This window comes from Cuculus canorus, chromosome W (genome assembly GCF_017976375.1).
Source record: "Cuculus canorus isolate bCucCan1 chromosome W, bCucCan1.pri, whole genome shotgun sequence".
Taxonomy (NCBI): domain Eukaryota; kingdom Metazoa; phylum Chordata; class Aves; order Cuculiformes; family Cuculidae; genus Cuculus; species Cuculus canorus.
Genome location: NC_071440.1, coordinates 827,804 through 852,669, shown reverse-complemented (window position 1 = coordinate 852,669; position 24,866 = coordinate 827,804). Strand labels below are relative to the sequence as shown.

The following is a 24,866-nucleotide window of genomic DNA, read 5'->3' as shown; positions in this document are numbered from 1 at the left end:
ACATCCAAGGAGGTTGCTGAATTGCATTCAGTGGGGAATCATAAGACTAAACATCTGCCAAGGAGGGACCAGAGAAACCTGATTTTCTGTTTCTCCATCAAGATTAAATGGTCTCTTGAGATACTGTCCAGATCTCCACTTCTGGAAGCTGGAGCTCACTCCAACCATAAATATCAGAGATTTGGTTTTAAAAACAAAGCTACATTTAGTCAAGACCCAGCCAATCCCTGTTTGAAATGAAACACACAACAGTGCCTATTTATCTTTCTGATTTACTAGCATCACTTAAAATCTTTATTAACCACATATAACGATATTGCATATCTTCCAGTTTTATATCAAGACTGAATTTTGGAAGTTTCTCTTTTTAATTATACAGAAGCATACTTTAAGTTGGGGTTTTTTAAGCCACTATATTGTGGCTCTTAATAGCCAGCCTTCAGATATTTCTTTAATAATTAGCCTAAAAACACCCAATTTATTTTACTTCCCTTCTGAAGGGAACGGAAGGCCCGATCTGCAGACGGGACCCATTTCATAGGGAAGTCTGCTGCCTACCTGGGGCCTCAGTTAGAGATGTGCAAAGAAAGCTTCCAACTCTGGTCAGGCCCACGGATTATCATCCACTGTTGAGTTTCCAAGTAGGCAGCAATGAAACCCCAACAGGAAACCTGAGGGCAATTAAGAGGGACTGCAGGGCCTTGGGACGAATCCTGAAGGTATCGGGGACACAGGTAGTGTTCTCCCCTGCCGTTCCTATTCCAGGGAACGATGAGGGAAGGAGTAAGAAGAGCCAGGAAATAAATACCTGGCTCTGAACCTGCTGTGAGGAGCAGAACTTTGGGTTCTTTGACCGTGCGTTGGCCTGCACAAAAGCAGACCTGCTGGTGAATGATGGGGTACACCTGTCCCCAAGGGGCAAAAGGATACTCACCGAGACGCTGGCAGGGCTCATCCACAGAGCTTTAAACTAGGTCTGAAGGGGGAGGGGGGCAAAACCAGGCTTGATCAAAAAAAACCTGGGGATGGCACTCCAGTGTCTGGGGAATGGTGTGCCAGCGAGGCCCTTTGCTCTGACACCTCAGAGGAAGTGGGGGACAGCACTCCAAGTAGCAGCAAAGATGCAAAAGTTATTGATGGGTTAGAAACGACAGTGAGGAGTCACTTAGGAACTGAGACTATTCCCCTCAGGAGCGTGGCGGGATCAACAGCCCAACTGAAGTGCACCTACACCAATGCACGCAGCATGGGCAACAAACAGGAGGAGCTGGGAGCCACTGTATGGCAAGAAAACTTACTGGATGAGGGAAAAGCTGTGTATGTAGTCTTCTTGGACTTCAGTAAAGCCTTTGACACAGTTTCTCACAGCATTCTGCTTAGGAAACTGGCTGCCTCTGGCCTGGACAGGCGCACCCTCTCCTGGGTGGTGGTCAATGGAGTTAACTCCAGCTGGAGGCCAGTCACAAGTGGTGTCCCCCAGGGCTCAGTGCTGGGTCCAGTCCTGTTCAATATCTTTATCAAGGAGCTGGGTGAAGGCATTGAGTGCACCCTTAGCAAGTTTGCAAACGACGCTAAGCTGGGAGGAAGTGTGGATCTGCTGGAGGGTAGGGAGACTCTTCAAAGGGATCTGAACAGGCTGGACTGATGGGCTGAGACCAATGGCACGAGATTTAACAAGAACAAATGCCGGGTCCTGCACTTGGGGCACAACAACCCTGTGCAGTGCTGCAGACTGGGGGAAGAGTGGCTTGAAAGCTGCCTGGAGGAGAAGGACCTGGGGGGTCTTGGTTGACAGCCGACTGAACATGAGCCAGCAGTGTGCCCAGGTGGCCAAGAAGGCCAATGGCATCTTGGCTTGGATCAGAAACGGTGTGACCAGCAGGTCCAGGGAGGTTATTCTCCCTCTGTACTCGGCACTGGTGAGACCGCACCTCAAATCCTGTGTTCAGTTCTGGGCCCCTCGCCACAAGAAGGATGTTGAGGCTCGGAGTGTGTCCAGAGAAGAGCAACGAAGCTGGTGAAGGGGCTGGAGTACAAGTCTTACGAGGCGCGGCTGAGAGAACTGGGGTTGTTTAGCCTTGAGAAGAGGAAGCTGAGAGGAGACCTTATTGCTCTCTACAAAGAAATCCAAAGAAGAGGCAAGAGCTTATAAAGAAGTGCCCTTAAACATGGAACAGCTTGATAGCGTTCCCGCCAACACCAGGCCAGCCATGAAAAAGGAGGAGCCAACAAAAGCTATTGAACTTGAATGTGCAAGGGAACCTAAGGAAGAGGAAACAGCTATTGAAGAAGTCCCCATAAGGGAGAGATAAAAAAGAATCAGTCGATTAATACCTGGCTCCAAACCTGGCGTGAGGAGCAAAACTTTGGGTTTTTTGATCATGGACTGGCCCATGCACCTCCAGGCTTCCTTACCAGGGATGGGGCACGCTTAGTCTCCTAGGGGTACAAAAATCCTCATCAAAAATCTAGCAGGGCTCATAAATAGAGCTTTAAACTAGATGTGAAGGGGGAGGTGGATGAAACCAGGCTAGTCAGGAGTGAGCCTGGAAGTGGAACTCCAGTGCCTGAGAGATGGTGTACTGGCGAGGACCTCCAGTGTATCAATACAGAGCAAGTGGGGGCAAGTATATCTGGTGAAGGAAAGGATGTAACTGGCACTGATGGGTTAGACAATCCAAGTACCAGTCATTTGGGAATGAACACTGTTCCCTTTATGAGAGCGGAGGGATTATGAGCCCAGCTGAAGTGCATTTACACCAATGCAGGCAGCATGGGCAATAAGCAGGAGGAACTGGAAGCTATTGTAGGGCAAGGAGACTATGACGTTGCCATCACAGAAACGTGGTGGGACGACTTGTATAACTGGAGTGCTGCTATGGTGGGATATAAACTCTTCAGGCAGGACAGGAAAGGTAGAAGAGGTGGTGGGGTAGCCCTATGTGTTAGAGAGTGCTTCGATACCCTCGAGCTTGATTATGGTGATGACAAGATTTTAATTTAAAAGGTCCTCTGTGAGGTGCCTTGACTTCTCTATCATGCTGTTTCCTGTAACTTCTGTCACAAATCACCTCCTTATTTTCCATGCACCTCAGCAGAGTTTCCAGGAGGATCTGCTCCATGATGTTGCTGGGCACAGAGGTGAGACTGATTGGCCTGGAGTTCCCCAGGTCTTCTTTTTGCCTTTTTTAAAAATGGGGGCTATGTTTCCCCTTTTCCAGTCAGCAGGACTTCACCAAACTGCCACGTCTTCTCAAATACAATGGATAGGGGCTTAGCAACTTCATCTGCCAGTTCACTCAGGACCTGCGGATGCATCTCATCAGGTCCTATGGACCTGTGCACCTTCAGGTTCCTTAGATTGTCTCACACCAGACCCTCTCCTACAGTGGGTTGTTGCTCTCCCAGTCCCTGACTTTGCCTTCTGTGACTTGGGCGGTGAGTCCTCGCTGGTGAAGAATGAGACAAAAAAGTTGTTGAGTACCTCAGCCCTCTACATATCCTGGGCAACCAGGTCTCCCGTTTCCTTCCGAAGAGGGCCCACATTCTCCCTAGTCTTCCTTTTACCAATGACGCACTAATAGAAGCTTTTCTTGATGCACGCAGCACGATTATGGTGATGACAGGATCGAGTGCCTGTGGGTAAAAATCAGAGGAGCTCACAAGAAGGCAGATGATGTGATGGGAGTCTGTTATAGACCACCCAGCCAAGAAGAAGAAGCTGATGAGCTCTTCTATAAACAACTGGGAGAAGTATCAAGATCGCTAGCTCTTGTCCTTGTGGGAGACTTCAATCATCTGGATGTCTGCTGCAAGTACAATACAGCAGAGAGGAAGCAGTCTAGGAGGTTCCTGGATCGTGTGGATGACCACTTCCTCACACAACTGGTGAATGAGCCGACAAGGGAAGGCGCCCTCCTGGACCTGCTGTTTGTGAACAGAGAAGGCCTTGTGGGAGATGTGACGGTTGGAGGATGCCTGGGGCAAAGCAGTCATGAGATGGTAGAATTCTCAGTTCTAGGTGAGGTGAGGAGGGGGGGTTATCACAATGGTCACCTTAGCCTTCCAGAGGGCAGACTTTGGACTGTTCAGAAGGCTGGTTGATAAAGTCCCATGGGAGACAGTCCTTAAGGGTAAGGGAGCCCACGAGGGCTGGGTGCTCTTCAAAAAGGAAATCCTAGCAGCTCAGGAGCGAGCTGTCCCCATGTGCCGGAAAAGGAGCCGGCAAGGAAGAAAACCAGCCTGGTTAGGCAGGGAGATATGGGTGGACACTCAGGACCCGTGGATGCATCTCATCAGGTTCTATGGACCTGTGCACCTTCAGGTTCCTTAGATTGTCTCACACCAGACCCTCTCCTACAGCGGGTTGTTGCTCTCCCAGTCCCTGACTTTGCCTTCTGTGACTTGGGCGGTGTGGCTTGAGTCCTTGCTGGTGAAGAGTGAGACAAAAAAGTTGTTGAGTACCTCAGCCCTCTCCATATCCTGGGCAACCAGGTCTCCCGTTTCCTTCCGAAGAGGGCCCACGTTCCCCCTAGTCTTCCTTTTATCAATGACACACCTATAGAAGCTTTTCTTGATGTCCTTGGGCACATTTCAATCTATCAGGGCTTTAGCGTTCCTAACCTGATCCCTGGCTGCTCAGACAATCTCCCTGTATTCCTCCCAGGCTACCTGCCCTTGCTTCCACCCTCTGCAGGCTTCCTCTTTGAGGTCAAGTTTCTCCAGGAGTTCCCTGTTCATCCATACAGAGTTCCTGGTGGGTTTGCCTGCTTTCCTCTTTGTTGGGATGCAAAGCTCCTGATCTTGGAGGAGGAGATCCTGGAATATTGACCAGCTTCCTTGGGCCCCTCTCCCCTCCAGGGCTTTATCCCATGGCACCCTACCAAGCAGATCCCTGAAGAGACATAAGTCTGCTCTCCTGAAGTCCAGGGCAGTAAACTTACTGCGTGCCCTCCTTGCTGCCCTAAGGATCTTGAACTCCACCATTTCATGGTCACTGCAGCCAAGGCTGCCCTTGAGCTTTACGTTCCCCACCAGCCCCTCCTTGATGGTGAGAACAAGGTCCAGCATAACATCTCTCCTCTTTGGCTCTTCTATCACTTGGAGAAGGAATTTGCCATCAACACGTTTCAGGAACACCCTAGATTGCTTGTGCTCTGCTGTTGTCTGTCCAAAAGATATCAGAGTGGTTAAAGTCCCCCATGAGGACCGGGGCTTGCGAATGCAAGGCTGTTCCTGTCTTTATATAGAGGGCCTCATCTGCTTGATCTTCCCGGTCAGGTGACCTGTAGCACACCACCACTGTAATGTCTCCTGTCCCTACCTTCCCTTTAATCCAGACTCATAGGCTCTTGGTCACCGGTCGGCTCCTCATCCATCCCCAGGTGGAGCTCCATGCACTCCAGCTGGTCATTGACATAGAGGACAACAACCCCTCCTCATCTCCTCTGCCTGTCCTTCCTGAAAAGCCTGTATCCCTCCATCCCAACACTCCAAACTTCCAGAGGGCAGACTTTGGACAGTTCAGAAGGCTGAATTTGGACTGTTCAGAAGGCTGGTTGATAAAGTCCCATGGGAGACAGTCCTTAAGGGCAAGGGAGCCCACGAGGGCTGGGTGCTCTTCAAGAAGGAAATCCTAGCAGCTCAGGAGCAAGCTGTCCCCATGTGCCGGAAAAGGAGCCGGCAGGGAAGAAAACCAGCCTGGTTAGGCAGGAGATGTGGGTGGACATCAAAAAGAAGAGGAATGTCTATGAACTTTGGAGGAAGGGAAAGGTGTCTTGGGTAGACTACAGGGAGGAAGTGAGATCATGCAGAGGAAAAATCAGGAGGGCTAAAGCCCAACTAGAGCTCAGATTGGCCAAGTCGGTGAAAGATAACAAAAATTCTTTCTATAAATACATTAACAATAAAAGGAGGACCAGGGAGAATATTCACTCCTTACTGGATGCAAAGGGAACAACTGTGACAAAGGATGAGGACAAGGCTGAGGTACTTAATGCCCTCTTTGCCTCAGTCTTTAATAGTAAGGAAAGTTGTTCCCTGTGTGTACATCCTCATGCGCTAGAGGAGCAGAACAAAGCTCCCACAGAATCACCAGGTTGGAAAGGACCCACTGGATCATCGAGTCCAACCATTCCTAACACTCCCTAAACCATGTCCCTAAGCACTTCATCCACCCTTTCCTTAAACACCTCCAGGGAAGGTGACTCGACCACCTCCCTGGGCAGCTGTTCCAGTGCCCAATGACCCTTTCTGTGAAGAATTTTTTTCTGATATCCAACCTGAACCTCCCCTGGCGGAGCTTCAGGCCATTCCCTCTTGTCCTGTCCCCTGTCACTTGGGAGAAGAGGCCAGCTCCCTCCTCTCCACAACCTCCTTTCAGGTAGTTGTAGAGAGTAATAAGGTCACCCCTCAGCCTCCTCTTCTCAAGGCTAAACAACTCCAGCTCTCTCAGCCGCTCCTCGTAAGACTTGTTCTCCAGTCCCCTCACCAGCTTCGTTGCTCTTCTCTGGACACGCTCCAGAGCCTCAACATCCTTCTTGTGGTGAGGGGTCCAGAACTGAACACAGTATTCGAGGTGCGGTCTCACCAGTGCCGAGTACAGAGGGAGAATAACCTCCCTGGACCTGCTGGTGACACCATTTCTGATACAAGCCAAGATGCCGTTGGCCTTCTTGGCCACCTGGGCACACTGCTGGCTCATGTTCAGTCAGCTGTCAACCAGCACCCCCAGGTCCTTCTCTTCCGTGCAGTTCTCAAGCCACTCTTCCCCCAGTCTGTAGCACTGCATAGGGTTATTGTGCCCCAAGTGCAGGACCCGGCATTTGGCCTTGTTAAACCTCATGCCATTGGCCTCAGCCCAGCGGTCCAGCCTGTTCAGATCCCTTTGCAGAGCCTCCCTACCCTCCAGCAGATCGACACTTCCTCCCAGCTTAGTGTCATCTGCAAACTTGCTGAGGGTGCACTCAGTGCCTTCATCCAGGTCATTGATAAAGACATTGAACAGGGCTGGACCCAGTACTGAGCCCTGGGGGACACCACTTGTGACTGGCCTCCAGCTGGAGTTAACTCCATTGACCACCACTCTCTGGGCCCGGCCATCCAACCAGTTTTCAACCCAGGAGAGTGTGCGCCTGTCCAGGCCAGAGGCTGACAGTTTCTGAAGCAGAATGCTGTGAGAAACTGTGTCAAAGGCTTTACTGAAGTCCAAGAAGACTCCATCCACAGCCTTTCCCCCATCCAGTAGTTGAGTGATTTTGTCATAGAAGGTGATCAGGTTAGTTTGGCAAGATCTGCCCTTTGTAAACCCATGTTGACTGGGCCTGATCACCCAGTTCTCTTGCATGTGCTTCATGATAGCACTCAAGATCACCTGTTCCATGACTTTCCCTGGCACTGAGGTCAGACTGACAGGCCTGTAGTTCCCCGGATCCTCTCTGCAACCCTTCTTGTAGATGGGCACAACATTAGCCAGCCTCCAGTCTAGTGGAAAACGCTCCAAGAGGAGGTCGTTAGAGACTTGCCCAATTAGATACTCACAAGTCTATGGGGCTAGATGGGATCCATCCAAGAGTACTGAGGGAGCTGGCGGATGTGCTTGCCAAACCCCTTTCCATCATCTCCCAGCAGTCCTGGCTGATTGGGGAAGTTCCACTGGACTGGAGGCTGGCTGATGTTGTGCCCATCTTCAAGAAGGGTTGGAGGGAGGATCCAGGAAACTCCAGGCCTGTCAGTCTGACCTCAGTGCCAGGGAAGGTCATAGAACAGGTGATCTTGAGTGCTGTCATACAGCACATGCAAGAGAACAGGGTGATCAGGCCCAGTCAACAGGGGTTCACGAAAGGCAGGTCTTGCCAAACTAACCTGATCGCCTTCTATGACAAGGTGATCCGCTTACTGGATGGGGGAAACGCTGTGGACGTAGTCTTCTTAGACTTCAGTAAAGCCTTTGACACAGTTTCTCACAGCATTGGCTGAGACCAATGGCACAAGATTTAACAAGGACAAATGCCGGGTCCTGAACTTGGGGCACAACAACCCTGTGCAGTGCTGCAGACTGGGGGAAGAGTGGCTGGAAAGCTGCCTGGAGGAGAAGGACCTGGGGGGTCTTGGTTGACAGCCGACTGAACATGAGCCAGCAGTGTGCACAGGTAGTAGACAAGAAGACCAATGGCATCTTGGCTTGTATCAGAAACGGCATGGCCAGTTCCAGGGAGGTGATTCTGCCCCTGGACTTGGCACTGGTGAGACCGTACCTCAAATCCTGTGTTCAGTTCTGGGCCTCTCACCACAAGAAGGATGTTGAGGCTCTGGAGTGCGTCCAGAGAAGAACAACGAAGCTGGTGAGGGGACTGGAGAACAAGTCTTATGAGGAGCAGCTGAGGGAACTGGGGTTGTTTAGCCTTGAGAAGAGGAGGCTGAGGGATACCTTATTGCTCTCTACAACCACCTGAAAGGAGGTTGTGGAGAGGAGGGAGCTGGCCTCTTCTCCCAAGTGACAGGGGACAGGACAAGGGGGAATGGCCTCAAGCTGCACCAGGGGAGGTTCAGGCTGGACATCAGAAAAAAATTTTTCACAGAAAGGGTCAATGGGGACTGGCAGAGGCTGCCCAGGGAGGTGGTTGAGTCCCCATCCCTGGAGGTATTTTAAAGACGGGTGGATGAGATGTTCAGGTGCATGGTTTAGTGGTTGATAGGAATGGTTGGACTCGATGATCCTGGAGGATCAACCTGGTGATTCTGTGATAAATGTGGAAGAGCTTGATAGAGTTCCTGCCAAGACCAAGCCAGCTGTGAAAAGGGCGGAGCCAACAAAAGCTGAATGAAAGCTTGAAGTACAAGATCATGCATCACTCGCCGAAATCTGGGAAAACATCAGTCAGGAATCTCTACAGCAGGCTCCTGAAAGAAGAAATAAAAGAAACAAGAGGTGAATTTTTCATCATGGAGGCTGATATTAAAGAGTTCACCCAGCTGAAGATGGATAAGCGCTTCTACGTCCTTACTATCCTGCGCCACTCCCAGAGCCTGAGAGGAATTTGTCGTTCTGGATTTGTCCGCTACATCATCTGCTAATGGGGTTTCTGGATTCCATTTGCCCAAGATCTCAGAAGGCTACGGTACTTAACAACTTTTTTGCCTCAGTCTTCACCAATAACCGCTCACCTCACCCTTCCTGGGTCATGGGACAGCAAGATGGTGACCAGGGGGGTAAACCCCCTCCCACAGTGGAGGAGGATCAGGTTCATGAACACCTGAGGAACATGAACATATATAAGTCCATGGGACCTGATGAGATGCATGCCAGAGTCCTGAGGCAACTGGCAGATGTGGTTGCCAAGCCACTCTCCGTGATATTTGAAAAGTCATGGCAGTCAGGAGAAGTCCCTGGTGACTGGAAGAAGGGCAACATTGTGCTCATTTTTAAAAAGGGTAGAAAAGACGACCCTGAGAGCTACCGACCTGTCAGCCTCACCTCTGTGCCTGGGAAGATCATGGAACAGGTCCTCCTAGAAACTCTGCTAAAGCACGTGGAGGACAGGGAGGTGATTAATGGCAGCCAGCATAGCTTCACCAGGGGCAAGTCCTGTCTGACCAACTTGGTGGCTTTCTATGATGGGGTAACTGCAACAGTGGACACGGGTAAACCAATGGATGTGATCTATCTGGAGTTCTGTAAAGCCTTTGATACGGTCCCTCACAACATCCTTCTCTCTAAATTGGAGAGATATGGATTTGATGGGCAGATGGTATGGTAGATAAGAAACTGGTTGGATGGTCGTATTCAAAGAGTAGTGGTCAATGGCTCCAAGTCCAGATGGAGATCCATGATGAGTGGTGTCCCTCAGGGGTTGGTACTGGGACCGGCGCTGTTCAATATCTTTATCAATGATATTGACAGCGAGATTGAGTGCACTCTCAGCAAGTCTGCAGATGACACCAATCTGAGTGGTGTAGCTGCCATGCCAGAAGGACGAGATGTCATCCAGAGGGACCTGGACAGGCTGGAGAAGTGGGCCTCTGAGAACCTCATGAGGTTCAACAGGGCCAAGTGTAAGGTCCTGCACCTGGGTCGGGGCAATCCCTGTTTTCAGTACACGATTTGGGATGATGTGCTTGAGAGCAGCCCTGCAGAGAAGGGCTTGGGGGTGCTGGTCGATGAGAAGCTCGACATGAGCTGGCAACATGCACTCACAGCCCAGAAGGCCAACAGTATCCTGGGCTGCATCAAAAGAAGCGTGGCAAGCAGGGCGAGAGAAGTGATTCTGCCCCTCTATTCCTCTCTTTTGAGACCTCATCTGGAATCCTGTGTCCAACTCTGGAATCCTCAGCATAAGAAGGATATGGAGGTGTTGGAACAGGCCCAGAGGAGGGCTACAAAGACGATTGGAGGGTTGGAGCACCTTCCCTACGAGGACAGGCTGAGAGAGTTGGGCTTGTTCAGCCTGGAGAAGAGAAGGCTCAGAGGAGATCTTATAGAGACCTTCCAGAACCTGAAGGGGGCCCACGGGAAAGCTGGAGAGGGACTATTCATAAAGGCTTGTGGGGATAGGACCAGGGGGAATGGGTATAAACTGGAGAGGGGCAGATTTAGACTAGACATTAGGAAGAATTTCTTCACTATGAGAGTGAGATATGAGATGCCTACCTGAGAAGGAATGCAAATTCTTATTGCCGCATACAGAGTTCAAGACTTTTTCCCCTATTAAAAATATCTTTAGCATTTTGTGAATCAGAGCTATCATGAGCTTTGCATTTAAATGTGTGTAAATGGCAATTAATAGCAGGCAACTACTGAGTTTAAATTGATTAGTGTCTCATTTCATGATAGTGTCAAATTTATCTGTATAAGAACATAAGTTCTGTAAAAAATAAATTGAGTTTCTAAACAGCAAGATGTGAGGAACTTAAGCAGCTGGATGCTAAATTCTTATTGCTATAAATGTTGCAGCAGATTTTTTTCATAAAGACTGGCACATGTTTAAGTACAGAAACAGATCATTACTTTTCACTTCCTTTTCATGTACTAATGTTCAGATCAAAAGGTTCTTTATAAAGATATAAAGGTTGAAAGCTTGTGGGTCAAAATTAAAGATGGAAGGACCGATGAGAACCTTGTGGTTGGTGTATACTACAGGCCACACGATCAAGGAAAGACAACTGATGAAGTCTTCTTCCTCCAGCTACAGGAGGCTTCATGCTCGCAAGCTCTCATGCTACTCGGGGACTTCAACCAATGCAAGTGAACTCATCAGTGGCATTAGGATTGGAAGCGGCCTGGGCTGCAGACTTCCAGCTCTTCAAAGAGTTTTCCTGCACCTGGGTCTGGGCAATCCCCATTTTCAGTACATGATGGGAGATGATGTGATTGAGAGCAGCTCTGTCGAGAAGGACTTGGGGTGCTTGGTTGATGAGAAGCTCGACGTGAGCTGGCAATGTGTGCTCACAGCCCAGAAGGCCAACCATATCCTGGGGACAGGATGAGGAGAAACAGGTATAAACTGGAGAGGGGCAGATTTAGACTAGGCATTAGGAAGAATTTCTTCACCATGAGTGGTGAGGCACTGGAACAGGTTGCCCAGGGAGTTTGTGGCTGCCCCATCCCTGGAGGTGTTCAAGGCCAGGTTGGATGGGACCTTGGGCAGCCTGATTTAGTGGGATGTCCCTGCCCATGGCAGGGGGGTTGGAACTAGATGATCTTTAAGGTCCCTTCCAACCCTAACTATTGTATGATTCTATGATTCTAAGATCCAGAGTGATAAAGTGCATTGGGGTATAGGTTTTGCCTGCAGAGGTTCTGTGCGTGATCTTTCCTATCCAGCTCTCTTATTTTCTGATTCGTGGGGACCAAGAGGTGTGTTTCAGTCATCTATCCTAGATTAGGAGAGGTAGATTCAAATGGCCTCACAGACTGTTTCAGACTCTGTTGCTACTCAAAGGAAGCATTTGATCTTGTTTTAACCCATTTCTAGGTTTCTTTTTCCTAATCTTTTTCTTCTTGTTCTAATTTCATGTTTTGGTGTTTGTTGTATTGCTTGAACAGGAAGATTTGAGGTGGTTTAAACGTTTCCTCCCTGATGATCAGTGGGTTCTGTTACCCAGAGGGTTTTCCTGCTTCGCCATGCAGCCAGACCAACCCCATTGTCTGAAAAACAGAGCAGTACGGTGATTAAGTGAAAGTACAGAGCTTTTATACTCTCATCTAGCTCGTCAGCAGCTACCCCAGTAAAATTCCACTATATGACTTCATAGAGATAAAGACAATAACTACAGATAGAAATGTACACCTTATCTCCTTGTTATGTTTTCTGCTTCTTCACTTCTAAGGTACTTCATCAGCATCCCACGAGTACAGCTCAATGATTCAAGGACTTTAGGCTAGCTAGCAAGCTTCAGACCAATGGCCGTTTTGTCTGTGCTCACTGTTGACTTTATAGGCATACCAGCACAGCGGCCACCTCACCAGCATATGCACAACAGTGGAGTCTTTAAGTCTGTACATTTTAGGGACAAAGCCTTCTCTCATCAAATTCAAAACCAAACATGCTTTCTCCTACAGCAACGTAATTTTTTTAAACCTGTGTATTAAAAGTAAAAAAACAAGGTTTCAACTCTTTTACCTCTACTTCTTCCTGAAACTTTCTAGCAACCACTAAACTGTTTTGCCTGCATATGTGTTTAAGTTCTGTGGATGTAGGGCTTCCAGAAGCTTCATGTAGAAAAGCAACATACTGGTATTAATTTCCAAGTTACGTTTTCTGAAATACACAGTTCTTAAACACTTTTGGCCTTCACAGAACTAAAAATGCCACCGCTGAATAACCATGAATGAGATGCAAATTTCAAAGCTTTTCATGTTTCAAGAGAAAGCAGTAATACGGAACAAAAGAAAAAAAAGTGTCCTCTGGCCAAATTTTGCCTGAATTCACTCAGTTTAGGAAAGTAGCATTGTGTAGCATGATTTCCAACCCCCCAGCACTGAAACACTACTGTGCTAATGAGCGGGCAGAGAGGTGGTTTTTGTGTGCTAGACACTTTCCTGAGAACTCTGCTATAGAAGAGTCCTTTTCATTTTAGGTACTTAAAGACTTAGGAAAAAAAAGCACTACTTTTTTTTTAAAACAAAAATGGCTATGTGAAGTTAACTGGTGCAATGTTGTCTAAAAGATGCACTATACACTTAAACTATTCTTGCCATCCAGTTTTTGACACCTAAGTTAGCAGGCTATACCCCTCCTTTCTCCAGCAGAAAGAAAGGAAAGGTAAGGTTTAAAACACATGGACTTTTGAAACATCCCATAGGATATTTGAGGATTAATTAAATTTAAGATAAAAAGTAGAATGATTGGCCAATTAGACACTCACAAGTCTATGGGGCCAGATGGGATTCACCTGAGGATATTGAGGGAGCTGGCGGATGTCCTTTCCAAACCCCTTTCCATCATCTTCCAGCAGTCCTGGCTGATTGGGGAAGTTCCACTGGACTGGAGGCTGGCTGATGTTATATTCATCTTCAAGAAGGGTCAGAGGGAGGACCCAGGAAACTCCAGGCCTGTCAGTCTGACCTCAGTGCCAGGGAAGGTCATGGAACAGATGATCTTGAGTGCTATCATGAAGCACATGCAAGAGAACTGGGTGATCAGGCCCAGTCAACATGGGTTCATGAAAGGCAGGTCTTGCCAAACTAACCTGATCACCTTCTATGACAAGGTGATCCACTTACTGGATGAGGGAAAGGCTGTGGATGTAGTCTTCTTGGACTTCGGTAAAGCCTTTGACACAGTTTCTCACAGCATTCTGCTTAGGAATCTGGCTGCCTCTGGCCTGGACAGGCGCACACTCTCCTGGGTGGAAAACTGGTTGGATGGCCGGGCCCAAAGAGTTGTGGTAAATAGAGTTAACTCCAGCTGGAGGCCAGTTACAAGTGGTCACACTTATATTTTTCTGATTCATATGCAGTATATAAGGGAGCCACAGAATGGATAAGCCACTGGGAAACAAATGACTGGGTGGTAAATAAAAATCCAGTATGGCAAGCAGAGTTATAGAAGCAACTGTGAAAAATTGGGAATGAGCAATTGATATGTGTAGGTTGGGTGAAAGGACATGACTCTTCTAAAACTGTCCAGGCCAGGTTTAATAACCAAGTAGATGATTTAACCCATATTCATGCTATCAGCATTTCTCCATGGATTAGGATAAAAGAGGATGGAGATGATTGGCAGAGATTGTTAGACTGGTTGCATATAAAATGGGGACACTCAGGCACACAAGATCTGTATCAGGAGGCATTGGCTAGAGGATGGCCGACAACTCAGGAAAAGTGTACTCAAATAGTTACGGGATGTGCCTCATGTCGTTTGAGATTAACTCAGGATCACCCAGCAAAAGCTCCGCCTTTGCATATTCGAGATCAAAAGACACTGTGGCAAACTTGGCAGATAGATTATGTTGGACCATTTAGACCCTCCAGTGGCAAGAGATATATATTGGTAGGTGTGGAAGTAATTTCAGGAATTACCATGGCTACCCTTGTCCCAAAAGCATCAAGTAATTACACAGTGTGGACTCTCCAGGAATGGTTTGGAGTACTTCCCCTCGCGGAAGAGATACAGAGTGACAATGGCTCACATTTCACTGCCCAAGTGGTACAGGACTGGGCAAAAGAGGAGGGAGTGCATTGGACCTTTCATACTCCGTACTACCCACAAGCCAACGGAATAGTAGAACGCATTAATGGTTTGGTCAAGAAGTATGCCAAAACAACTGAGGTGAATTGGGACCTCCGTGTATCCAAAGCAGTATTTCTGATCAATAACCGATGGACTGGTGGTGGGAGTCCAAAAATGAAAGCCTTTTTGTCCTCAACACCAACCTTAGTTCCCGTAGATAACAGGAAATCAGGCCAATATCCTGATAAATATTCAGGATAACCAGTTTTGGTAAAGCTGCCTCATATCGGCAATGTCCCAATGATACTGACCAAACCCAAAAACGTTTATACGTGGGAGGCTCAGGATTACTCTGGGAAAACACATTGAATCTTAACCAGATGGATCTTCCCGTCCTTTTAATAGGATGGAGAAATGTTTCTTTTGTCTTACAGGCAATGAATTGTACCTGGCACAAAGGACTTGACTGGATCGAGACTGACTGTCCCGCAGGACAACTTCTGGCTGCATTACTTATAGTTATCACCTTAATTGTAATTGTAGTGTGGAAACTCAGGCTTTAACCTGTTAAGAACAATAGGCATTGTTTATATATGCTTTATGATAATTGTGTGAATAGTTTTATGGTTAAGGATAGGTGTTGATAGACCTAAGTGGATTAAGAATTAAGCAATTCTTGCTATAATTATGTATGAAAATTTTGTATTAGTGCTAGCAAGTGTATTTTTTTGTGTGTTGTATTTGCATGACATACCATTTAAGGTGAATTGGAAAAAGCAAACTGATGAGATAATAACTGATAATTTAGCTTTTGAAATAGTTAAGGGGTTTATCTGTTTGATGACAATGCCCAATTAATATTCATTTGGACAAAAAATTTCTTTGGCCTTTAGATCAATCTTTATGCCAGGAAGTTTGATCCGGATACATCAGTTTGCCATTGAGAATATCACTTGGCAAGTGTCACTATTAAGTAACTGGTCACAGGTAACCTTTGGGGCCATGAACCGTCAAATACAGGCTCTTTCTAAAATGGCTTTACAAAACCGGTTAGCATTAGACATGATTTGGTAAAGGAAAAGGGTGTATGTGGGTTATTGAATTATTCTATTGATGAGTGTTGTATTGCTATACCAAATGTATCATCCACAGTGGAAGAAGCTCAAAGAGCTTTAGCAACTATTGGAGCCCATACGAGTGAATTGTTTGTGAGAGCACAACCTGGAACCGATGGCCCTATTGGATGGGTTGCGGGGTTGTTACAAAAATTTGGGATTAGTATTCAAGGATGGTTAGCTTCACTGGTAGAATATATGATAGGATTGGTTATTATCATTGTGGTTATAATAATTGTGTTAGCTTGTGTTAAGCAATTGTTTGTGAATCTAGTGGTCAAACGTGAATGCTTTGATGATCACTTGTGAATATGACATGATTCCTATTATCGAGGATAACCATGGCGTTTGTTGTGATACTCCTCAATATTCTGACATGCTTTGCTTAAATTTAATAGGCATACAAGTGACAAAGCCACAGGGTGGAAATGACGTATCCCTCCCCCTCTTGAAGCTGCTGAAGAGGGCTGCTGCCTTGCTGAGTCACAGCATGGAGAGGGGCCAGATGGAGGTCTGGCGCCATTCCACATCAGCGTCCATATCAAAGCCCACCTGTGCAGCAAGGATGAGTCTGGGAGAATGAGCCATTATGTCTCTGCCACTCGTTTGCCTATCAGGATGACTAAACTGGCGCCTGGTCTTCCCCTCCCTTATCAGATTTACACCATAGCTACAGAACAAAGACTCAGAGGTGATCCTCAAAACAAAAGTATTAATAAGATTTGTGAATAGAAATCTACATATATTGTACTTGCATGATTTAGACTGAGTTTTTTGTGATGGAAACATCCCGATCTATGACCCTGGAGTTTTCTGGATTCCTAAACATTGGTGGGGGTGGCACTGACAGGAAGCAATCCACTGTGTCCCTTACCATTGGTGCCACTGGTGAAAGGTAAAGGAGATGGGCCGACTGGTACCCCAGATGTTATCACTCCAGAATGGACTATAAGAGAATGAGAGGAGCAAGCCTTAATCGGAGCTCCCTCTCAGCTGGTCTGAGATCCCCCAACGATGTCAACAATCTACGAACACCGGAGTGTTTGCAGAAACTTCAGTCACAGCAACTTTGAGGAAACATCTAAAGACTTTATCACCAAACTCCGTACAGGTCGTATAGTCCCTCACAAATCCTTATAGGATGCTAATATTGGTCTAGACTTAAGCTTATATTCTTCACTTAGAATTGTGACATTATAGGTAATAAACTAAATGTTTAAATTTAGTTCTGGGTCCTACTCTGTCTCCCTCGGGGTGTGACAGTCCTCTAACAGTCACATCCCCCACAGGGCCTTCTCTGTTCACAAACACCAGGTCCAGGAGGGCACCTTCCCTTGTTGGCTCATTCACCAGATGTGAATTTTCCACAATGCAGCTTTGCAATTAAGCAATGCTAAAGATGAAGCATCTCTTCCACTGATTCTTAAGTAAATGTCATTATTTAGTTTTAATACTGGTGTAGTCTGAGCTGAAGCAGAATCAGTTTCTAACTTTTCGGCTAAGCCTCGTCTGAGTAACTTCAGTTTCTGAGAGTGAACTGCATGTTTTCAGACAGCGTTTCTCTTTAGAACTGATAACACAGGGCACTGGTGTGCAGAAAGGCCACTGCTTACACTTATCCCTACGGAAACCAAGGCCATCCTCGAGCTGGTGGAGCCGTAAGGGAAAGGGGCGGAAAAAGGTGGCACCTGCAGGGAGGGGCGGACAGGAGAGGTGACCCCAACCTGACCAACAGAGGATTCCATCCCATAGACATCATAATTGGGATAAAACTGAGGGATCACGAGGGTGTCGCTCTCTTCTGCAATGGCCAATGTTCAGTGAGGACCTCGTCTGTCTGTTTGCCCCTGATCCATGTGTTCCTGAATCCAGTTCCCGAGTCCAGCCCCCTCCTGCCACTGAGTCCAGCCTGAGTCCTTTCCCAGTGCCTGCTCTGCAGAGTCAGTGGTGACAAAGTCATTGGGGGGGGGGGTGTCTCATTTCATATATTTGTATATATTTCATTATTTTCTTATTAATATTTTCCTTTTTATTAATATCATTTCATTAAAACTGTTTTAGTTTCCAATCCACAAGACTCTATCATTTCCCTTTCCCCTCTCCCTGCGGGGAGAGAGTGGAATTGGGATACAAGTGCCTCGTGTTTAGCTGTAAACCAGGCTGGGGGGGGGGGCTAAACTGGGACAAATACAAAAATTCGCTCATGCATTAATCACTCAGAACTGTGAGCTATAAAATACTGAAGTTAATCCACCAAAGATTTGTTGGGATTTCTTTTAAGAACTGTAAAATTACTGCGTTTGCTCTCTGAGACCTTAAGACAGCATAGGGTAGCATTTTCTAACTTCAATAACCATTAGTCCTAGAAATTATTTATACATAAACCTCAACATTTATTTCTTTGTTTCTAGAAGTGATAGAAGCAGACAGAACTCCAAAATGATGTAGTGATTACATACTCTGAAGGCAAATTTACAAGGATGTTGCAACATAAAATACATCATGTTTACTTGCAGAACTTTCACTAACGTTCAGCAAGTCTTTGTCTGCCAGTATCTCAGTGTCGTTTGTCTCTCTTTGGCATTCAAGCATGGATTTAATGCATCTTGATCGCTTCTGAAGTTGTGTCTTAGAAACCACAAAATAATCAGCAGAGATCCACCTGATTTAATGCTTGAAGTGGAAATCACTGTAGCTAGCAATCTTTGAAGTCAGCTTTGTGACCAAGGCCACCTTTAGCTGGTTATAAATCCGTACTACTGCCCAAAGAACTCTCTACCCTCTTCTTGTTCTCACATTACTGCTTGTGCCAGCAGTCTCACTTGTGCCCCACCTGATGACAAGATCAAGAGAGTATTTCATATAAAAACTAAACTGATCAAAGAAGTGAATTGGTTTTCAGCCAGAGTAGTTACCTGACAAGGCTGCACAAACACTAGTATCAACCCGAAAGTGACTCCAATAATAAGCCTCTTTGCAAAGGCATGAAGGACTACCCTTCTCAGTTGCAGCACAGGCTAAAGTACCTTGGATGCAACCAGACAGCTCATTCCACTCACTAAACACCGTATTTAATTCACAGAGAAAGCTGAGGGCAAGAGAAGCAAAGTCTGGAAAAGGGGGACAAGGGAGACACTTGGTAGAGTTGAGACAATTAAATCTAGCAAACACAGAAATGAGACTAAAATTTAGCGTTAATGCAAGACTTCAAATAAGATATAAAACAACACAAGTCATTCGTGAGAAGGATTTCTAAATTGAAAAGTGTGGGGCAAGTGCAGAAGAAACATCATATATATCAGTAGTTAGGGATTTTATTTGCAAGAAATTTCTTAAGCAGAGATCAATCTTCATTTGAATTTTATATTAAGCCTTTTTCATAGAATCCTCCTGCCTGCAAAAAGAAATATCTCTATTGCCTTCCAACAGAGGAAGAGCAAAGTATTTAATATTGGGTAGCTTTTCGCTCTCCTTGAACAATGGGGGGGGGGAAATAAAAATTGAAATACACACCCCAATCCACTCCCAAAAGAATCACATGATAAAAATAAAAAAAAAACCCAATATTTTTGCTTGTATTCTTTATTGAAGATACGCATGGGTTGTTTTTCCATTTTCCTAAAAGGACATAGTTAAAATTTCAGTTAGAGCTGACAAGGTTTGAGTTGAATGAAAATAACAGCTAAAGAACATTCCTGAATGCCTAAGGAGCCAAAGGCTTTGGAAAAAAAAATGTGCAAACTAATCAATGCTGAATATGCTTAAATAAAGCTAAAAGAAGTAGAAGCTGTTTGTCTGAACAGAGGTTCAATTCTTCAGAAGAGGAAGCTGGAAGAAGGTTGGGGAATTTGTAAGCTTTCCTTCAAAAATTTAACAAGGGATAACATTGACAGGGAAAGAGAATTTATTTGTGATGGATAGACAACATTTGACCATGTTTTCAATAAACTTATTTTACAAGTATCCTCTAATGCTGATGAAGTAAAAATTCTCCAGTGTGACTTAGAACATTTTGTAATAAAGAAAAAAATCCAGTGGCAAAAGTATCTTCACCTCAAATCTTCAGCCTAATTCAATAAAGAACCTTAAAAGGTTAGTGAGTACAATTTTAACACTGGTCACATGCTTAAACTAGATACAGTTTTGTGTTCTCAGGGGCCTAAGGTACAAGGATCGTTTCCTTCCCATGCATTGCAAGCACTAACTGCAACACTGTGTACACTAGAATTAAACTGGTGACTTGCAGGATACATCTGGCAGGCTGTCAATTAGCCATTCCTCACATCTCACCAACATTGAAAAATCCAGTTCCTTCAGCAGATTACAACTGGTGCCACTGGCTCTCAGCATCAACTGCTGCCACAGCACCCATGACAGAGCCTCTGCCAATTGTTTGTGCAAGGTTCCCAACAGCAGCAGGAGCACAGCAAGAGAACAAACAGTAGAGAACAAGTACAAAAGATTTTATGGGGCACTTCGGCTCACCATTTAAACTCTTTAGGTAATAGCTCTCTGCATCTAACTTAGGTCACTACTTTGTAGGGAAATGTAAATGTTATAAAATGATGTAAATTGTAAACAAGAGATAATCGTAGGCCAGCTGAGTTGAACTTAATTGCTGCAGCTGTGAGATCCTGAGAAGTGGCCAATCACTGAGATAGCTGCTAACGAGGTGATAAGGGTGCATAAAGCCTGGCGGCAGAGGAGTTAGGGAGACCGCTCAAAGGAGGATCTCGGAGTAAGAGAGAGCACTCCAAGAGAGAGCAGCTGAGAGATGGTGAGAAAGTTAGGGCATTCCAAGGAGGAGCTTGGAGTTAGAGCAGCACTCAAACAGAGGCCGACAACCCGGGAGGCGACAGAGAACAGAGACTGGGAAGAGGTCTGGCTGTCTGCAGCACTACTTGGAATCCCTATCCCCATATGAAGAAAAAAAATATCTTTTTCTTACAACCAGTTGTAATTTATAGCTACTGTCTTGCCTAGACAATGGTACAAAAGTAAATGTGAACATTTTCCTCCACTTACCTTTCTTGTTAATAGACTTTTGCGCCTCATTCCACAAATCTCTAACTGAAGACGCCCTCGCAATGCCAATTCAATTAACATACAGCCACGCAATCCTGAGGAGATGCAATCATTCCAGAATGATGTATAGCCCTATGAAGAATGAAAGACAGTAAGATATTCCCATCTCCACCTGAAAGGAAATAGAAAGAGGTTCACTGCGTTCTCGAAGCAGTTCTCCAGCCCTCATATACTTCTGAAGTAACATTACTAGTCAACTACCATTCCTGTATTGAAAACATGAAAAACAGACTCATTCCCCTATTAGTTTTGACACTTAGTCTCTACTCTTTGAAGAGCACACAAACTTCAGGAAAGTGATACAAAACAAAACAGCAAGATATCAAGACCTGTGAGACATAAAGTGCAGTTTATATGTAGTCAAAATAAACTTATTACATTTTTAAGACATCAAGCATTTGGCATTACCAACATCTCACAGGCTTATTCAAGTTTCCTGAGAAATATTAACATGATTATACATCCATAAACAATACGGCACCAATGAAGTAATAATAACCTGAATAAACAATATTACATAAAATATGGAGTATATTGGAAATTAAGAGCCCAAACACAAATGTGTCAGTCAGCACAAACCACAGAATAGATTCTTCAGCTTGATTATAGTAAGCCAAAAGACAAAAATTTTCAAGCAAATATATGGAACAGCTACTATTTTGTCATTTAAATCCATTGAAAAAATATATTTCTAAAACTTGATGCATGTTGTTATTATACAGACTGCAAACTGCAATCCGCATTTATTCTATGAACCACACCACATCTACATTGCTTTATCATCTATATTTCTACATTGACAGCTGTCTGCTTAAATGGCAAAACAGAATATTTGACAAAATATATAGGAGTAGAGATCAATAATGTAGAGTAACATACTATTTGCACAGGAAACAATCTATTTTTTTTCTTTTTCCACAGACAAGAACTAGAAGGTGGTAAATGAAGCTAGCTCACAGGCTGGAAAAGTCAAAGGCTAACTTCTATGTTTCTATTCAATTGTTTCTATAAGAAGGCAAAAGTATTTTTTTTAAAAAAACCAAACACCTTTAAAAAAGATTGATAATGAAGTTTGACAGACAGCAATGGATCTGTACACCACGCATGGCCTGGGAAGCCCTCACCCAGTTGAATTCAGCATACACTGGAGGAATAGTCATTCTATGTTCCCTGAACATGGCCTGACCATTGCTGGTTACAGGTTATGGAACAAGGAAATGGTTTGAACTTTTAACACCGTTCTCATATTATAGTCCAGATACTTAACAGCTCAAAGCACTTAGATTGAAGATCAAATATCACTATTTATAGTGAGGAGAAAAAAGATGGGAAATGGCAGCAAGTTCCTGCCCGGCGCAGCAGGCGCATTGTCCCCATTCAGACAACAAACTCCCAGGTTCCCTTGCAGAATAGATATAAAGCGCTTCAAGTGGAATCAAGCTCCACAGAGGAGGATGGCTCCCACAGCCTAGAAACATTCCCCAGGTTGAGCCATCCTCAATTGACCATCAAAATAACCTCTGAGAAAAAGAAGAGAAGAGTCATTGTCTTGGGGGATTCCCTTCTGAAGGGAACAGTGGGCCTGATCTGCAGACCAGACCCACTACATAGGGAGGACTGCTGCCTGCCTGGGGCCTCTGTGAAAGACATCATAAGAAAGCTTCCTTCCCTGGTAAAACCTACAGATTATTACCCTCTGTTAGTGTTCCGAGCAGGCAATAATGATATCCAGAGGAGGAAGCTGAGGGCAGTTAAAAGGAACTTCAGGGCCCTGGGAAGAATGGTGAAGGGCTCCGGGGCACAAGTAGTGTTTACCTCCACCATTCCAATAACAAGGAATAAAGAGGGAGAGAACAAGAAAAACCAGACAGTCAATACCTGGCTCCAAACCTGGTGTGAGGAGCAAAATTTTGGGTTCTTTGATCATGGACTGGCCTACACACCTCCAGGCTTCCTTTCCAGGGATGGGGCACACTTGTCCCCTAGGGGTGCAAAAATTCTGTCCAACAATCTAGCAGGGCTCATTAATAGAGCTTTAAATTAGACGTGAAGGGAGAGGGGGATGAAGCCAGGCTTGACAGAAAAGAGCCTGGAAATGGCACTCCAGTGACTGAGAGATGGTGTACTGGCGAGGACCTCCAGTGTGTCAACTCAGAGCGAGTACATCTCGTGACAGAAAAGATGCAAACAGCACTGATGGGTTAGATAATCTAAGGACCAGTCATTTGGGAATGAAGACTATTCCCTTTATGAGTGCTGCGGGATTAACAGCCCAACTGAAGTGTATCTACACCAATGCACGCAGCATGGGCAATAAACAGGAGGAACTGGAAGCTATTATAGGGCAAGGAGACTATGACATAGTTGTCATCATGGAAACGTGGTGGGACGACTTGTATAACAAGTGCTGCTATGGTGGGACATAAACTCTTCAGGTGGGACAGGAAAGGCAGGAGAGGTGGTGGGGTAGCCCTCTATGTTAGAGAGTGCTTCAATACCCTCGAGCTTGATTATGGTGAGGAAAGGATCGAGTGCCTGTAGGTAAAAATCAGAGGAGCCCACAAGAAGGCAGATATTGTGATGGTAATCTGTTATAGATCACCCAGACAAGAAGAAGAGGCTGATGAGCTTTTTTACAAACAACTGGGAGATTTCTCAAGATCGCTAGCTCTTGTCCTTGTGGGACACTTTAATCTAACAGATGTCTGCTGGAGGTACAGTACAGCAGAGAGGAAGCAGTCTAGGAGGTTCCTGGAGTGTGTGGAAGACAACTTCCTCACACAGCTGGTGAATGAGCCGACAAGGGAAGGCGCCCTCCTGGATCTGCTGTTTGTGAACAGAGAAGGCCTTGTGGGAGATGTGACGGTTGGAGGATGCCTGGGGCAAAGTAGTCATGAGATGGTAGAATTCTCAGTTCTAGGTGAGGTGAGGAGGGGGGTTAGCAGAACGGCCACACTGAACTTCCAGAGGGCAGACTTTGGACTGTTCAGAAGGCTGGTTGATAAAGTCCCATGGGAGACAGTCCTTAAGGGCAAGGGAGCACAAGAGAGCTGGGTGCACTTCAAGAAATAAATCCTGGCAGTGCAGGAGCGAGCTGTCCCCATACACCGGAAAATGAGCTGTCGGGGAAGAAAACCAGCTTGGTTGAGCAGAGATCTGGGTGGACATCAAAAAGAAGAGGAATGTCTATGAACTTTGGAAGAAGGGGCAGGCGTCTTGGGTGGACTACAGGGATGAAGTGAGATCGTGCAGAGGAAAAATCATGAGTGCTATCTTGGCTGATTGGGGAAGTTCCACATGACTGGAGGCTGGCCGATGTTATATCCATCTTCAAGAAGGGTTGGAGGGAGGACCCAGGAAACTCCACGCCTGTCAGCCTGACCTCGGTGCTGGGGAAAGTCATGGAACAGGTGATCTTGAGTGCTATCATACAGCACGTGCAAGATAGCTGGGTGATCAGGCCCAGTCAACAGGGGTCATGAAATGCAGGTCCTGCCAAACTAACCTGATCATCTTCTATGACAAGGTGACCCACTTACTGTATGAAGGAAAGGCTGTGGATGTAGTCTTTTTGGACTTCAGTAAAGCCTTTGACACAGTTTCTCACAGCATTCTGCTTCAGAAACTGTCAGCCTCTGGCCTGGAAAGGCGCACACTCTCCTGGGTGGAAAACTGGTTGCATGGTCGGGCCCAAGGAGTTGTAGTAAATGGAGTTAACTCCAGCTGGAGGCCGGTCACAAGTGGTGTCCCCCAGGGCTCAGTGCTGGGTCCAGTCCTGTTCAATATCTTTATCAATAACCTGGATGAAGGCACTGAGTGCACCCTCAGCAAGTTTGCAGATGACACTAAGCTGGGAGGAAGTGTGGATCTGCTGGAGGGTAGGGAGGCTCTGCAAAGGGATCTGAACAGGCTGGACCGATGGGCTGAGACCAACGGCATGAGGTTTAACAAGGCCAAATGCTGGGTCCTGCACTTGGGGCACAATAACCCTGTG

At 46.0% G+C, this 24,866-nt stretch overlaps 1 protein-coding gene across 1 annotated transcript in view; it reads right to left on the bottom strand.

Moving 5' to 3' along the window:
• LOC128850281 (Golgi phosphoprotein 3-like) overlaps positions 1-24,866 on the bottom strand; it is a 48,948-nt gene that overhangs the window by 5,218 nt on the left and 18,864 nt on the right. Inside the window, exon 2 of the mRNA XM_054053300.1 lies at positions 20,813-20,944. Within this exon, the coding sequence (XP_053909275.1) occupies positions 20,813-20,944 (132 nt within the window). The remainder of the gene's footprint in view (positions 1-20,812; positions 20,945-24,866) is intronic.